The sequence below is a fragment of the Neopsephotus bourkii genome, unplaced genomic scaffold, assembly GCF_033783945.1.
Source record: "Neopsephotus bourkii isolate Nb327-2 ecotype Australia unplaced genomic scaffold, CSIRO-AGI_Nbou_v1 NB_846, whole genome shotgun sequence".
Classification (NCBI taxonomy): Eukaryota; Metazoa; Chordata; class Aves; order Psittaciformes; family Psittacidae; genus Neopsephotus; species Neopsephotus bourkii.
In genome coordinates this window covers 1,050,942-1,069,462 of record NW_026901342.1, presented here as the reverse complement: position 1 = coordinate 1,069,462, position 18,521 = coordinate 1,050,942, and the positions used below count along the sequence as shown (strand labels likewise).

At 37.5% G+C, this 18,521-nt stretch overlaps 1 protein-coding gene across 12 annotated transcripts in view; it reads left to right on the top strand.

Moving 5' to 3' along the window:
* PTPRM (protein tyrosine phosphatase receptor type M) overlaps positions 1-18,521 on the top strand; it is a 464,510-nt gene that overhangs the window by 412,926 nt on the left and 33,063 nt on the right. For all 12 annotated transcript variants that reach the window (XM_061356322.1, XM_061356320.1, XM_061356317.1 and 9 more), the window contains 2 exons: positions 27-63; positions 17,886-17,983. In XM_061356322.1, the coding sequence (XP_061212306.1) occupies positions 27-63; positions 17,886-17,983 (135 nt within the window). The remainder of the gene's footprint in view (positions 1-26; positions 64-17,885; positions 17,984-18,521) is intronic.

The following is an 18,521-nucleotide window of genomic DNA, read 5'->3' as shown; positions in this document are numbered from 1 at the left end:
TTATTTTTTTTCCCAATTTATTTTAGGGTTATCATAGACCAAACCACTACATTGCTACACAAGGTAAGTTTGTCACCCTTTCTTGTTGGTCATGTGAGACTAAGAGGTTTTGGTACTTGGATTACAGTTTATGCTCTAATATGCTTTCTTGCCACAGTCAATATCCAGGACAGGGTAGGGTCGATCACTTAGGCAGAAGCTAGCAAAATGAGTTATTACCAAATTTTCTAATTTTCAGGTTTTTCTAGTAAGCAGCCCTTTACTTTTGTGTTCAAATATGTTTTGAGTAAAAAAGCAAAATTCACCTGTTTTGGTAAAAGTTACTCAACATGTTGTTACTCATAAAAAAAGTAAGTCATGGTATAAATATTCATAGCAGCTCATAGCAGCCTTCCTGTATCTGAAGGGGGCCTATAAAGATGCTGGAGAGGGACTCTTCATTAGGGACTGTAGTGGTAGGACAAAGGGTAACAGGTTAAAACTTAAACAGGGGTAGTTTAGATTAGATATAAGGAAAAAGTTCTTTACTGTAAGGGTGCTGAAGCACTGGAATGGGTTGCCCAAGGAAGCTGTGAATGCTCCATCCCTGGCAATGTTCAAGGCCAGGTTGGACAGAGTGTTGGGTGAGATGGTTTAGTGTGAGGTGTCCATGCCCATGGCAGGGGGGTTGGAACTAGGTGATCTTGAGGTCCTTTCCAACCCTAACTATTCTATGATTCTATCTATGATTCTATTCAGTAAGCTTTTGAGAGAGACAATGGTGTCATAAAAATGAAAGTTCTCTTAATTGTTTAATGATAACTAGGCCTCAGGTCCTAGAAAACACTTCACTTAGCAAGTTTTACTAGAGAACCCAAAGACATATTATGCTTGTGAGGGGATTTTTCAAAGGGATCTAGAAAGACAAGTTTACAGGCCATCGTTTAAAAGCTTGCTTGTGGACAGGAACCCATTCCTTTGACAACACACAATTTTCAATTTGTACTTGTCTTCAAAGACATAATTTGCTCATTCTGATGCAGTTCTTAATTAATTTTTGGTCAAATTTAGAGCTGGAACAAGTGGGAAAGATGACAGCTTCATCATAATATTGAACAATATGCCAGTCTCCTGCCTATGCTTGGGTAGCATACAGGTGAAAATTTGATAGTTCCTCTACTGCTTGGAGGGAATCTTCTCTGTAATAGGTGTTCTGTGACAAAGCTTCCTGCATTTGCCCACGGATCTGAAGAAGCTGAGCTGCACCCACATACGTTATTTCAACAACATGCCCAACCATTTAAGAGAGCCAGCTGGAGTACTGAGTATAATACTCAGAATAATCTTACCATGTGTTGGATTTAAAGGTTATGCCTACTTTTTAATGGCTTTTTATCAAAGCAGAGAAAATGTTGGCCATGTCAGATAAGAGCTCTTACTACGATTTCAATTGTCCCTTAAGTAACCCAGTCTGCAGCCTTCAGTCTCCTTCCAGTGGGAGGATTCATATCTCTGCCTTTCTGTACTCCAGCTCTCTAAAGTCCCTTTGTCCCACTTTGTGTGAGATGGCGGTGGGGCAAGACACTGGTCTTATTTCTAGAACCGCCTCACTACTGTCAGTATTACACTTTAGACCATAATTAGAATTTGTGATCTTAGAGTATGAGCCATTTAAATGTGATGCTTCTTCCACTTCTGCTAGCCACCCACCGCATTCCTCAATCCACAGTGTTCCTACAGAGGAAACAGACAGGAAAACTAGGACAAAAATACAACATTTGCTTAATTCTGTTTGGGCTTTTGCACCCTCCTCTTCTGAGAATACATAGATTGTTTCATTTAACCTTTAGCTAATGAAGCTGTTGCTTTTCACCCTTAATTGTATCCTTAAAATGAGAAGTTGCACAGTTGGCATTTTACTTGCAGTTTGTAATACATTTGTTTTCATCAGGAGGTTCACCAGGACATCCCCCTGACAGCTGTCTGATAGACATATGAGATCCCTATCTGAAGTTTAAATGCAGCTTTATCACTCATCATAATACTTGAATAGAAAATGTTAAGCTTGAGGTTTTTGTACTTACAGCTTTTAAAGCCAAGTATGTAATAATGTATGAATAATGTACTTAAAGTCTCTGTACCAGATCTGCCAACAAGTCCCAACAGTTTCTTTGCCATACTTGTTTCCTGATACGGTGTCAAGAAGGATAATAAGAGAAATAGAAACAATTCTTCTTCCAAGATGTAAAGAATATGTCTGTTTCAGCTGTTCTTCTTTGGGGCAGGTCCCATCAGTTTCTTCTGTGTAGGTGCAGCTAAGTGGACACAGGGATGCCTAACCGTTCCCGCAAAGCAATGAGTGAGAAACTGACTCTCTGAAGAATATGAAATTCATTTTTTAATGGGCATACAATTTACAGCACATTCAGAATAATCTGGCTGTCAGTTTTTGGTGCATCACATCTTGTAACATCTTAATTTTTAAGGCCAGTTGGGAAGCAGATTTGTATCTCCAGTTTGGAGGAATGAAGAGCACTGATACCACTCATCTCAGGAGATTGATGGCTCCTCTCTGGCTCTGTCCCTGGCCTGATAAGAATCATGAGAAGGTTTCTTTTCCTTCCTCTGTCTCAGGTTTCCCGTCTGCAGAATACAATTGAAAATACTCACCTGCTTTTTATAGTTTTCTACAATGTCCTGATAGATGCAGCTGTGTAAAGGCTGTTTAGTATGTATGTCCCCAGTATGACAATTTCCTGACAAAGCCTTTGCACAATAGTAACACTTCCAGTAAGATGCAGTCTCTGTCTTTTACAAAGGTGATAAGATTACTGGGAATAATCTATAGGACTTCTTTAAGGCTCTATATTCACTATTGAAGAAAAACATCTGTTTCACTTGTCAAACAGACTATGCCTTTGTATGCCTTCCTTAGTAGTAGTTAGCCTGTCACAAGGCATGGCTTTCAATATAGCTGATGATATTTATACCGGTTTAGAACACGCTTTCATATAGATATGTATAAACACATCACTGCAGTACAACAGTTAAGCTGCGTGTTTAATTCCCTTGATGACTGCTTTACATCAGTCTTTAAATAACTTTTCCCATTCTCCCTTTTCTCCTCCACCGCAACTTTCACAGGTGCACGTGCCTATTGTTCTTTGAAGGAAAATATCATTACGTGAGTCAGTTCAACATCTCTGAGGAATCAGAATGATTGATACTTAATTTTCCTGTTATTCTTAGGCTGCTTTCAACATATCAAGTGTTAATGGGGAAATATAATTGTTTGAAGTGAAGAAGTGGCAAATTTAATCAGTTTGTAATAGATTACCAATCTGCTTTTAACAGAGCTGGGAGTTGCATAATCACCTGTTTATTAAAATGCTACTGTCTTCCGTACTAAGCAGGGTTTGACATACAGACTGGTATCTTTCCACCTTGGCATGTGTAGCTTCCTGTTGCTAATTTGAATTTGGGGGAGAAACATTCTTTAAAAGGCTTGTCTAATGGAGGCTTTTTCAACCAATAATAATAAAAAAAGTTATTGCTTCTATTTTTAAGAGTAATACATTCAGAGAGTGCAATTTCAATTATAAAATTAATATCAATTTTCCTTTATGTGATCACTATAATGCGAGTGGTATACTGAATTTACAGCTAATAAAGACTTTTGGTGATCTGCTGTAATTGGCATCAACAGATGGGATCCGCACCTGAGTCACTGTGATTAAAAAAATCCCATCTCACAAGCCATCATATTGGGCCATGAAGAACCAGAAAGCTGATGCAGTTTAAAACTCGCTGTTTTGTTTTATGTATCCCTTGTTCCCATGGATATAATTCTTTAGATTTTTTTTATAGCAGGATATTGAGCTCTTGTATGATCTGTTCAATTTACTGGCTGCTAGGGTTGTTGGTTTTTTTTCCAGGAGTTAGATAATCAATGAATTTTAAACAGGTCCTTTAGTAAGAGCATTAGGTTGAATATCTCTACAGTACTTACTCTCACACAGTACTGGATGTTCTTATGATCGGATGACTGTTGTTAATCTTGTGTGTCTCACCTGATCACTAAGCATGAAAAATTAATCTTTTTTATATTTACTTGTTCTCTGTCCCCTGGAGTTTGTAGAGTTAGCTTAGCTAAGACTTAGATTCTTTTAGCAAGTCTCTGTCACAGGTTTTGTAATGCTTCCTCTATACCACTGCACCAGACACTGTAAATTATGAGTGACAAACGAATGTTAATATATTTCTACAGTGTTGCTGATTGCCATTTCCACCAGGGCTGGTTTTTGAGCAGACCAATCATGTGTGAAACAGCAAACACTCACATGCAAGTTGCATGTCTTTATATATGAAGTGCATTCACTAGTGCATCTCAGACCTTTGAATATTCCTCATGGTTCAGATGGTCTCTGCTTGCTGCAGCTTGCAGATGAACCAAATCTAAGATATTTTGTGGAAGTACTTCAGAGCATTTCTTAGTGACTGTAAAAAGCTCTTGAAAATAAAGCAGCTTCTGATATAATAGTGCAGCGTAGCCTTTCAAATTCTTTTTTGTCTGTGTCCAGTTGTAAAGCAGATGCTAAACCATTTCACTCTGTGTATCACTGAATATGGAGACAGACATCAAGTCAGGAGGAGTTTTTTAGGTATGAGTTAAAAACTTCTGAAAATAAGTAAATACAGTGAAAATGTTTACAGTCTTCACTGCAGCAGCATAAACATCCCACTGTAATAACCCCTTTCATATTCCTTCCCTTTTCTGCGAAATATGTCTTTCTTCCACACACGACTGTGTATGTTGTGTGAACATTTTAATAAGGGTTTTCAGAAACAAAAATGCATTTTCTTGAAACTTAAAGTTCCCTTTCAGGCATCTAAAGCAGAAGTACTGCTTTGAATTAGTAATACTCAACTTCCGTGGCATGGTTTTTTTTTTTTGTTTTATGTTACAAAAAGTTATCAGAATTATAGCAGTGTGGAAGCCCCACACTTCTCTTTGCAAAGAAACTTTTGCTGCCATGGTTTTAGCCTCTAGATTAAAATTAACATCTGAAATTACTTCAGGAAGAATTGAAAAACAGCAAAGCAAGGTAGTTCTGAACAACTTTTCAGAGTTACGTATGCTGTCATTTTTGCACGATGTAGGGTAGTCAGTCTGATTTCCTGATATATAGATATACACAGATATAGAATTCTATATACCTGTATTAATGCTAAAGATTCAACTGTGTTTGATTCTATTCTTTATATTTTAATCATCAAAACTGTAAAAAGGTGGTTGAAGCAATCTGTCTTCAGTGAAGGAGATAAACCCATAAGAATGCACTATATTGAATAGGTGAGGCTTTCTGAAACATGTCCTTCACCTTTTTTGCAATACTGGTGACAAATGCCAAAGAAGTTACTTTTCTTCCCACACCCAGAAGTACTAGACCCTTTGTGTTATCTCCAGGTTACACTGTGAAGCCATATGGCAAATTCACTAAAGCTCTCTTATGACTGTTTCCCACCAAAGGCTGATGATAACAATTACAACATTTGAGCACCTTTTGAAAATTGTTACTTTTACTAGTGTTGAGGACAAAAAGTGTGTATTACAAATGGTAACTATAAAAGTTACTTTTTTTAAGGGTTGCCACATTATGGTACATGAGAATACCGGAGTTTCTCTCTGCCTCTTTGTTTATAATAGGACATTTTATCGATAACTGTGTTAGAACAGTTTGACCATTTTCATGATTCCAGTATTTTTCTGTCTTTGTCTTAATCAGCTGTGTGTTAGTTTTGACTGTACAGGGAATGAGATGCCCCTGCAGGAGGCTGCAAACGCAGAGCTAGCATAGTTTTGTTAAAAAATACAAAGTTGGCTTAGGCTCTGTTGAAGATTGAATGAATCTTTGCGTGTAGACCAAGAGAAAAAGGAGCATTGTTGGAAAACTGGTGACAGATCCATTGCTAGGTAGAACGACTTACTCTTTACATATGTGCAGCTACATTTTGCATAAAATACATGCCTGCCTTTAATAACCCATTGGAATTTCTTTATAAGAACAAACAAGTTCTAGAAATTATGTTAAATAATTATTTGATATTTATTTATATAAAGCCTGACATGCCATGCAGGCTTGTCCTGGGTTCAGCAGGACTGCACTGACTGCTACTGCAGGAGAAGGCTGATTTTTCACTTATTTGTTAATGTGGCTTGTGAAACAAAAGTTTGAGAAACTGATGATTTTTCTGTAGTCCATTGTCAAAGCCACAGAGGAAGAAAAGCAATCCTTCTCTCATTTTCCCTGCAAAGACTGAACAGCAGGAAATCAGACATAAAGGTCTTCAGAGCATACACAGATCTCTGTCTCAAAGGCAAGATACTGGTTTGATTTGTCTGTTGTGAAGTCAATCTAGAATAGCTACAACAGACTTCTGCATATCAGAATTAAGAAGCAAGAGAAATGAGAGACTACAATAATTAAGTAGACAGGGGTGAATCAGGTACAAGGAAATGTTTCAAGGTTGTAGTAAAAAATAGAAGGTTGTGTGAAAAATAATGTAGCTCTTCTCCTTTCAAAAATGTGACTATGTAATATGTTGTGCAGACAATGAAGTTATGATCTTCCTGGAACTCAAGAGCTAAGCAAACTGTCCTTGTAAACCAAACAGGCTTTCAGAAAAGAACATTATGGAGGTGGCCATCTATTAGCATATTTGCTGCTGACTCCTAGTTACCTAGATTATGCACTAGAATTCACTTTTTTGTCCAAGGAAGGTGTATACATCAGCATTACAAATGTATCACACGTGTCTAGGTTTTTGGGGATGCATATTATGAAAAGCTTGATAATAGGTTGTCCTCGATAAAGAAGCAACCATAAATTGGACTTCATGGGAAAGGTACCTGGCACTTCTGACTGAGTACCGTTAGCATGCCTGCTAGTGAATCTTAATGCTAAAGCAGAAGGAGCAAAGAAATACAGTTTGTCAGGAAAATCACATGGTCAAGGCATCTTGGTTTTCTGTGAAGTTTATTTTCCAGCTGGACTTCAGAAGTGTGGAAGAAACTTGGTACCAGGTGTAAAGCGGCATTTTGTCTTCTCATTTGCTGATAAGAATGAGTGTAGCAAATTGACGCACTGGATATATTTCAGAAACACGTGTAACAAGAAGCAAATAAGGCAGGGTTTGGGGTGGGTTTTTTTTTTGTTGTTTTTGTTTGTTTGTATTATCACCATATCCAAATATTTGAAACATGTCATCATTTCTCTATTCTGTATTCTTTTGTAGTAACTTAAATCTCTATATTGGTATGGCCACCAATGCACACAAGTCTGGGTGATTTTGAAGCATTGCCTTTGAAAAAAAAAAGATACAGGCTTACCAGATTAATTTCTTTCACTATCCATCTGTATTATTCCATACAGTTGCATAGTCAGATGCAGACTTTGTGGAGAGTCTCTGTGCTGCTGCTAAATCTAATTCTGTTGCAAGCATGCTCCTGTTACTGTGTCTGTACCAAGGACAAATACACTCAGCATGTTAGAGTGGCTTTCCTTGTTTACACTGTACATAGAATACTGCAGTCTCCAATGAAAATATAACAAAAAATGGACTGAAGAGGTTAGTGTTTCGCTTTCCTACTTGAAGCAGTGAAAATAACCAATGTGCTGCCAAAAATAACAATAAATAATAGAGCTGAGAAAATGTGTTGTCATGCAGATTTAATTTTCATCATAGTTGTCTTGAAGTCAAAAGGAAAAACATCCAATACACATTTATTTGTTAATACCTTCACATGTATTTTGATCTAAGGTTTGTTTCATTCTGTTTCTATGACTGAGGAAGAAACAAATGTACCAAAGTTCTCCAGCCTTAAATAGAAAAATAAATTGTGAGAGATACAGCTCACTCATAAATTATGACAAATTTTTCTAGCATTTTAACTTATGTTTTAATGTAGACTAAATTATCTTTTTTGTTCACCTGGGTAAAGAGTTCTTGTTAATGCACTTAAACTCCCATCATAAATTTAAAACATACAGCATCTGAATATCTTACTCCCATGCATGACCAACATTCCTTCACAGTAAGGTCCTTGGGGAAAAATAAAAGAAACTAGTAGCCAAAATGAACTCATATTTTCAAGCTTGTGAATAGTGATGATTTTATTACATTCTGATGCTTATGATTGACTCAACATGAAAATAGAAAGTAGAAATGGGAAAGACTAATTAGGTTCTTTTGCCTGTTCCCTAAGGAACCTTCTACTGAAGGGGATGAAATGATCTTAAACTTCTTATCCATCATCTCAATTGATTCTGCATTACCAGTTGATAGGAAGAATCCAGTCCAAGAAGTCAATTACATGAGATTTTTTCTGTTGGAGGTGTTACAGGCAGCATGTTTTTGCAAAATAAATTCTGTATTTGTTAGCTTCCCAAGCTCAGCTGGGTTATTTAGAGTGAGTGATTAGTAGGTACTCATATTACCATGTTGCAAATCACCCTTACTGAGAAGAATGCACAAACTAAAAACTAAACCAGCTTTCTTACTGGAAAACATTGATTCAGCTGAACTGAAGCTTTCTGTTGGACTGTTTTCACAAAGACAGTTCAGGTTCCAACTGTGCTTGTAAGGCTCCTGGAATAAGCCTTCAGTCAGAGCTGTGACCTCAGGGAGAGGCAGTACTTCATGTTGGTATTTGATCTGCATTAATTTGGACCTGTATCTCAGTTTACCAAATGAGTTACCCATTGTTCTCCCAACATGCCTATGTCTGTAGGGCATAGAGAGAAAGAGAGGCCATGTGCAAGTGAGACCAACTCTGTTTCTCTGTAGCTAGTACACTCCATTGCAAAATACATAAAGGCCTCTAGTTACAATTACAGTTATTTAAAGTATTCCTGTTGGGTAGCAGAAAAGACTGAAACACACTCGCTGCAAGCCATTGCCTAGCAGTACTCTCTTAAAAGCTGTGTGAGTAAATATTCAAGCCTCTGGCCTTATTCAGGTATCCCACATAACCCTCACTAGGGGATCTCTGACTCCTGGACGTGCTACATGTAATGCAAAATCAGGAAGACACTTGATTTATCCAGTGTAAGGAGGTGTTAATGAGAGGAACAGACCATTTAACACCCCTACCATGAGGCAAACAAATCATTATGAAAGTAAGAGTTCTTCGGTTATGCCAGGTTACCTACATCAAATTACAACTACATCTTTTTATTAGGTTTTTTAATTTCCTGCCATTAAGATCAGAAAAAAGTACCTTTCTTGCATACCATAGTGGTACTATGTATGCAGATTTTATTGCATTCAGGTTGGCCTAATCTCAGGCTAACTGGCTAAATCTGGAGCATTTCTTTTGCTGCTAGTTCCGTTGTTGCTAGTCTGCAGTACTTCTGGGAGTAGTCAAAAGGTGTTATGAGAACGTGCTGTTTATTCTTTGGGAAATCGTATGACATTTTCATTTTATTTTATTGATACAGAACAAACTGAGCTAGTATTGGAAATCTTACCATGGAGAAATGTCAATCAATAAGTGTGTAACACTTTATTAGATGGAAGTTTAACTGGTAGCATTAGCTGTAGTGTTATGAAAATGCCTTATATAGCACCTGCCAAGAGTGCACAAATAAAGTCTGGTCTCAAACTTACAAATATATTTAAGTGCCACAGTGACTTGTTTGTGAATGTAGTAGAAACAGTAGTTGGGACAGGTAAAATTAATGAGAAATTACTAGGGAACTGGCATATTATGGCTGCTCTATATTATACCAAGCCTGTTCATTTCATTCAGACCCTACCTTGCCTCCTGTTGCCTCTCAGCATATGTTTGGATTGTGACTGTGAGGGGCATGAACAACTTTTGTGTATTCATGGGCATTTAATATGTAATACAGTTCCCGCAACAGCAGAGCTTCAGTCTCAGACTGGGGTTTCTAGATGGTACCATAATGCAGACAAAATAATGCATGAAGATGTGCACTCTTCCAGCCTAGTTAGATCTGTATCAATAAAGAAAAGAAAATGCTGTATGGTATTCCAGAGAATAAATACCACATCCCTATGAAACTTTCTGGCTACCCACAGAAACACCAAAGAATAAGATCAGAGAAAATGCCAGCAAGAGAAATGGTCCAGCTCTAGCTAATATTTGATGTGTATGTGTATACACACACTTATAAAATAAGTGTTTTCAAACTGATTATCTAGTTTTGTGAAATGAACAATTTCAGAGAAAAAAAAAATCGTTGGAATAATCAGTTTTCTCATTACTCAAAGGATATAATTTTTAAGCATCTCTATATTAAACTGGGAATTTAGAATGGAGGGTTTGCTGTCTTTTTAGCTAGCTGTGAGATGCTTGTGTATATTTCGTAAAACAATAGGACTGTAGCTCATCACTACTGTACATTTTAAAGGCATGTTACAGGCCAAATGTTTTTATATTACTTTACATTTGGAAAGAGATGGACAATTTAGAGGTCAAGCTCCTCCTTTGCTTCATCCTGTGAAATGCCTTCTGCTGACTTTTCTAAATATAGGAGGAGGTGGTATAGGAATCCAGCCAAAGCATGGGTCAATCTCATGGGAGCTGTAGATAAAATTTCTATATGCACCTCAGTCACTTAGTAATCTAAGCCTTGTTGAAAGCTAATGGGACTTGAAAGCACTTTGAAAATTTCATTTTGTGAAAGCCAGTTTTCACATAGAGCAGTGCACAGGCAGCAGGGCTTGCTGGCTGTCTAGCTCAGAGAAGGTAGGATTTAGTTTGTGCTTGAAAATCAGCTGATTACTATTCACTGTGCTGTCTCTTGGCTGATAATGAGAGAAAGTTTTGTTTTCTCTGAGCAAAGCATACAGTAGAGAGCCTCTATGTGCTAGTAGCTGCACTGGGCAGGATTTGTCCCAATAAAGCATTTCAGCTTGCTTTATAAGCAGTGTTTTCCTGAGATGTCAAGCTAACAAGATTCAGTCAGATCTGTGTCTTATTGACAATCCATCTAAGATGAGGAAATAATGAAAAACACATTTTAAATTCATAGCTCAGTTCTGATTAACTCACTTGAGTGTAGCTGAGATGACTTGCTGTGGAATAGTGTTGCTGCATACTGTTTTCTGGGGTTTTTTTGCATTGTAAGGTGGTATCATTGAAAAAGGACAGAAAAGAAATGGTGGACTGGCTACAACTCAAATACAGATTTTGCATATAATTGGTATGCATGGTATATTCTGAAGCCTGGGTTTAAACTAATGTTAGGAGAAACATTTTTTCATTTGCTTCTGAACGAAGTTCTGGTAGAGTTCTTGCTTACAAAATGGGACATTTCTTACCTGATTCTGAATTAATTACTGCCTCTTCAAAGACGTGGCCCCTCTCTGCACCATCTGTGAATCTACTACCACGGAGGAGTCAGTTAAAATAAGGTTTAAAACTCAGGGGGAGGTTTTTTCCATACCTCACATAAGAGTAGCCATAGCCTCAGGCTTTATTGCTTGGGCTGCCGCCTGGCTTAACATACTTACAGGGAGCCAACTTCAACAGAACTTTATCCACAGCTTGCTATGTTTGCATTTTTCCAAGGCAAGAGAGATTTTCAAGGAAGTCTTATCAGGAAAGCCAGTATAGCCCTATAATTACAATATAGCTCTGCTAAAGACTACATAATAATTAATACTTGTAAGGCTAAAATTAGAAAGTGCTTTTCAAATGCCATCACAGTCAACACTGTAAGTCAAATGAAACAGTGATAAAAGCAAGAATGTGGGTTTTCAGCTCATTACAGGGGTTTTGTTTAGTTTAATTTCATTGAGATTCTTTAATGCAAAGAATGTCTGGGGCTGGGATATTCAAGGCCAGGTTGGATGAAGCCTTGGGTGAGATGGTTTAGTGTGAGGTGTCCCTGCCCATGGCAGGGTGGTTGGAACTTGATGATCTTAAGGTCCTTTCCAACCCTAACTATTCTATGATTCTATGATCTGTATGCATGTGGATAGCTATTGGTGAGTGGAGAGCCCATATGGTTTAGTGATATCTTGACCAGCTTTATCTCAGACATAAAAAATATATTATTTATAGGAGCATACATACTGTGCCTATTAAATATACTCTTGAAGTTTTAAAGTTCATTTAAGTCTATATGTTGTGGTAGAAAACAAATGTCTAAACCTATTTTGAGAGAAGTTATAGCTGAAAGACTGCATGATCACTGCCCGAGTTTTTTAAGTTTTTATAGCAAAGTTCTGCTCTGCACTTCATTGGCCTCCATGGAGGCAGTAAACCCTTAAGAACTCCTGGAAGTGTGAGTGGAAGTTAAATGTGTGCTACCATATCTACTCAACAAGCATATGATAAAGGCTGATCTTCAGAAATCAGATTACCAGGAACTTCACAGTGTCTTCCACTCAGAAACCCCCTCATTTGGAGAGGGCAGGGATGAGCCAGCATACAGCTGTACTGCTGTGGGGCAATAGCAATGCAATTACAAAAAACAATGAAATAGCAGTTAATCTGGCTCTTTGACTGCATCAGCACAACTGGGATCTGTCACTTTTCATTAAGTATACTGACTATTTTAGATAGAAAGATCAAGACGTTATTTTTGTTGACTTTGCTATGAAAAAACATAACCTAATCTTAAACTCCTTAGTCTATATCTGAACATGCAAAGAGGGGTCCAGGACTGCAGAGCTGCTGATCACTGATGCGCTTCCCATGAGGTTTCTGGGAGGCTGACGGAACTGGACATTCATGGAAACCTGATCACCTAATGATGTGCCTGCAGATTCCTGTTGCTAAATTCTTGAGCACATTGCCTTATTGAGTAGGGAAAAAATGTCTTTCAGTTAAGGGAGATGTTCCCTTGCCTACAGTCAGTGATATTTATAGTTTAAAGGAGCATTTAACTGCATTTTTTTACATAACTTTGGAAAGGGCATTTTATTCTTACTTCCGAATTCTAGCATGGTTAAAAGAGCAAGTAGCATGCATTTATGGATTATCAAATCACTGGACTGGGAGAGCATTAGTCACCTGTAGTTTTCATAGAATCAAAGAATGGTTTGGCTTGGAAGAGACCTGAAAGATCATCTAGTTCCACAGGCAGGGACACCTTCCACTAGACCAGGCTGCTCAAAGCCCCATCCAACCTGGCCTTGAACACTGCCAGGGATGGAGCAGACACAGCTTCTATGGCCATCTGTGAAATTCTCTTTTCATTACCCTAGTAACAGCTAGTTTGTCCCATTTAAGAGGTTTATTAGGAAGAGGAGAATTCTCAGACTTTTCAATCTGTTAGCTTGTAGCCTGTTCTCCCACTAATTTATTTTATTTAATTTTTTTTTTCCTCTGGTTTTATGCTTTCATGTGTATTTTGAGCAATTTCTGCTACATAATGGGATTGGGGGGGGGGGGATTGACAGTGTAATTGCAAAGGGAATCATTGCTTTTGTCTTTTTTTGCCATGCATCTGTTAAGAAAGCATTTACCATGTCTCAAGGTCATGTTGGACGGATCATGCATAGTTGAGAACACCACTCCCTCTATGCAAGTATATTACAAAGCTGTCCTTGAATGGTCAAGTGATAGGCAGCCACAGCAGCAAGCAGCAAAAGGAAAAATACTTCCATAAAAGGTGAAGACAGTTATCATTGCTGCTAGAAACTGGAGTGTTAGTCAAGGGCACCCTTTTATAACCACCACCTCAACACAGGGTGGATGCATCTGCTCACTGGAAGAAGACTTATTGGACTCTTTTCAAGATGGAATTTAACTGCTGCAGATACAAGCCTTGCATCTTGTCAGTCCACGGCGGCTATCAAGACATGCCTAATGGCTACAGCTACCTATGCACTGTCCCTGGGGAGCATTTGGAGCTTAAGGGCATCTGTTCATTTTCTGCACAGTTCTAGTTTTAATATCTGTCATTGAATTTGGTTTCAGGTGGACCAAACATTAGCTTTTGGATTTGATATTCTACACATAAAAAAGGTTTAAGAAGCTATTTGTTCCTTGTTTAAGCCACCAGCTCTTCTAGAAATTGAAAAATCACCCATAGATTTACAAGTCCATCCCACTAAGTGCCAGGGACATTTCAGGATTCAGTTTTACTTGTTTCTTGGTGCATTTGCTTTCTTTCCTACATCTGAACACTTTTTTCCTATATTGTGGGCTAGTTTATCCCATTTGTATTGATCACATATCCTATTTGCAATACTAGTTGTTAGAATTGGGTCACACAATAGCAAGCAGAAATAAAGGCGCTAAAAACCTTGGTGTATAGAAGCAGTTTCTTAAAAGTTTCAACCATTCTGAAAAGCTGTGTGATTTTCCATTTCCTAATAAGCTTGCATTCCCAGAGCAGCAACTAACAACTACTGGTAATACTAATGGTTGTGATATTTACAACTGATCATTTCTGTTGGGTTTTTTCAGTAATGCATTTAATTAGATTGGGGTTTGGAGGGTTGAGTTCTCCTTTTCATCTTCTGGTGTCAGTATGTTGTTGATTTCTTTTTTTCACAGCAGAAATCTTTGATACCAACTACTATATTGTGTAGCTAATGGGGTACGCCACAGGCTTACTGTTAGGCAGCACAGTTCCTTCTCTTCAGACCCTCTTCTCCTGCAAGGAGGCAACTGCTGAGAATAACCTTCCTGCCTATTGTGCACACATCTGTTAATCTGATGCTTAGAACAATTGCAGGCTCTTTCCCTATCACGAGTCTCTGGAATCAAATTGTTCAGTTCTTCATGACAATAAATCCTCAACCCTACCTAGCCTCTAACGCTTTTCAATTCTAGCTGGAGACAAGTAATAATTTATTCATATGTCAGAAAATAATTTGAAAAATGTCAAGAAGAAAAGAAAAATGGAGTAGAAAAGAATTAGTTTCTGAGAATTTAAGGTAGGTTTTTAGGTTGGGGTTTTTTTCCTTTCAGTGTCCTGAACATGAAAAAAGTTTGGAGGCTGTATGTAAAGGCTGGAGGGGAAAAGCAAGAAAACACTTCAGAATACTTGAGGGGAGCAGGAAATCCTGTCAAGCACTTTTAATTGGATTGTCTTATCATTTGGATAGTAAGATTGGGAAAAGTGTACTCGGCACTGAAGAACAGGACATTTCTTCTAAGAGAACATTTGAAATCAAGCTTGAAGGACTTGTCAGAGCTTAGCTCTTTCTCTGGCCTGAAAAATGCTATTACTTTTTCTGAAGATTTATTTTTCTCATATTTTCTTTTCTTTATAAAGAATGACAAATTAAAAATCTTTAGGAAGAAATTAGTGTTTAGGATCTATCCCCAGTTGTACTTTGTGATGTAGGAATCTTTAAATCACGAGGCGAATTATGCTGACTATTAAAAAAAAAGAAAATCAGGAATAAATTGTCACAGGTTATCCCAGGGCTGTCAAAAAGAAATGACTGTTACAAAGTGGAGCCCAATCATCTTGTATCTCAAGTGAATCTGTAAGTGAAATAACACATGAAGAAACTGGCTACATTGCCCCTCAGTTTCTCAAAGATTCTGGCATCTTACAAGGGGAAGAGGGCTGTGTAGACAGAGGATCTTTTCTCACCTTTCCTGCAGCTTTACCCAAACCATATTGAGATGAACAATCTTGAAACATCACATAATCCTGTGCTGACAGAATGCAGTGGATCCATTTAGATTTTCTCCATTAAGCTAAGTTGTGAATCAGAATTCTCGAAGCAATAGCATAGTTATTTTTTGTCCTTGATCAAGCTTAAATAATCTTAATAATGTGTCACGAACTTGCAGAATCTTTCCAGGTCACTACTCTGTGAAAATCTGCCTTTCCACAGTCTTATTTTTAGCTACACTGCTTAAAAGATGGTAGCAATAGTAATTTGGCTGAATATTTGTTTAAGATTTAAGAGAACTAGTATTTTTCTACAGTGACTAAAATACTCTCCTTCCTTTTACCAGTAGGAGAGGTTGGCCCAAAACCTTTCTATATGACTTTAATTTCCCAAAAAGCTATATTGAATCCTGCAATATTAAAACACAAGCAAGCAAGCTAAACTTGCACTATACTGTATATTAATTATCTTACTGTGACATTCAGGATGGCACTTGGACCATGCATGTATTATGTATCTAGGACATTTACTTATAAGTAAAATACTTACTGTAAATTTCCAGATGGTGGAGAGTGATTTAGGAATTGTCACACTTCAGAAGGAAGTCTCACAAAAGTATCACCTGCTCTGTGCTGTGAATTTAAAGAAAAAAAACAACAAACCAAACAATTAAAAAAGGTGTCCAGTTTTGCATCCACATCATCTTGAATTTGGTAATTTCAAATACTGTAGGTTTAGATTCTGCTATTATTTCTACTCTGAGACCTTCTGATGTTTCTTGTGTTCTAACAGTCATAGGTTCCTGTTGTTTTAAATGGCTTTTTCTCATTACATGAACAACCGAAGCCAGGAAAAGACAAGTTGTGAGACTATAGGGAAACCTGTGAAACTAGCTGTATATGCAGAATTCTTAAAAGCAGAGAAAATAAGGGAGAGAATACATAACATCTTTGGTCTATGCAAATCATGGATGATAAAATTATCCTTTGAAATTGCTGAAAATTCTGAAGTTTTAGACTATTACCATCCTTTTTCTTACACTTGAGTTCCAAGTAAGTTATGTCATAACTGTAATGTTATCTGCCTAGTGAGTTGGTTTTGACTTCCCTGTAATATCATAGAATCACAGTCATAGAGTCACAGAATTATTTGGGTTGTAAGGGATCTTCGAGGATCATCTTGTCCAACCCCCTGCCATGATAATACAGTACCAATATGTTACTACATTTTTCAGTAAGTACTTGACTTTTCAAATGAAAGTTTTATTTTCAAGTGAGCTTAAAGTACCAAAACATGGGTGCCAAGCTGCCCAAATCTTCAATGTGTAGTTTTGTAATGTTTTAAGAGTGTTGGTTTCTTCGCTAGAGGAACATTTAGGCCAATACATTGTCCATTTGTCCTCCAGTCAGCTGATTGAAGACATTCCTCTAGATAAGCCACTAATTGCTTACTGCAGTGTGTCAGTACAGTAACGAATTCAGTATGGATGTTTAGTTTATAGTACTTCATAGCATTTTGTGTTTATTTTTATTGGCTCAGTGATTTTAAAGTAGTGGTTTAAGACTGGGGTAGCACATTGAATGTCATGAGTAAGACACATAGAAGTGGATAGGACGAGGTATACATAAAGTGGTGTGGTGGTTCTCAACATTTTATGTTCCTGTAACATTTCCTGTGGGCTGGTACCCAGCTTTAGCATGACACTAGAGGAAGCCCTGTGTGTTTGTCTACAAAGGCACAGGTTGTTGAGGAAAGCACTGCAGAGGACATGGCTGTCATGGCATGGCAGATTTCTTTACCAGTTTCACCCTGGTTTTGCAAGGTGATATACTGCTGCAAGAAAAACTGTAACTTCTGCTTCGCTTCAGGAAGTACGATTTGGGAACTGGAGTAATTTGACAGATAGTGTATACTAAGAAAAATATTAGAAACCAGGAAGCCACATTGTCTCTTGAGGCTCATTTCATTCCAAATACCCCTTACCTAGGTTATCATCCAATTGTTAAGAGAAAGAGTAATGTTATCCATTTTTTATAATACCACCTCTGGGTATTACAGAGATAAATACCTAAATGCTGGAGAACTAACTTTCTTTCAGAGCACTGTTTCAGGGGAAAAAGACTTAAATGCAGATAGGTGCGATGACAGAAAAGAAATTGACTCTAAACGAAAAATATGATTATAGTGATATGAATATATGTGTATCATCATGGTTTCTCAAAGTTCCCCAGAGACAAGCTTCCAATCATAAGACATTCAGATGTAACCTTTCATTTGATTTATTGTTTCAGGACCAATGCAGGAGACAATATATGACTTTTGGAGAATGGTATGGCATGAAAACACAGCCAGCATAATCATGGTTACTAATCTCGTAGAAGTGGGAAGGGTAAGTGATTTTTGTACTTAAAAATATGAAAGACTTCCAAGGTGTTTGCTTTTGGAAATTAAATAGCAGACCAACAAGGTGCTTATATTCTGAGTACAGCACATAAAATATTTATGACTGCCTGTGCTAAGAGGTTCATTATCAATTATTTTTAAACATTCCTGGGATGCTTGGCTTTGATAACATTAGCACAACGAAAAAGTAACTGATAAAGCTGCATTCTGTAAAGCATAGCCTGCGAAGACTGCCAAACAGGGAAAGCGTCATATCTTTGTATATATCTCAGACATACCATTTCTATTACGGGAAACCAGGGAACTGGTTACACAATGAGGTATGGAGTCATCTATTTTTTTAAGGGAGGCTGAGGGGGAGAAAACAGACTTCTGAGGAGAGTAGTTAAACTATGAAATCACACCTTCTCCATGGTATATTAGTCCAAATTAATCTGATTTATTTGGGGTTTTCATTCTATAAGCCACCTGGACTAAATCAGAAAAAAAAATTAGCTTCTCTTATTTGTACACTAAATTTGTGG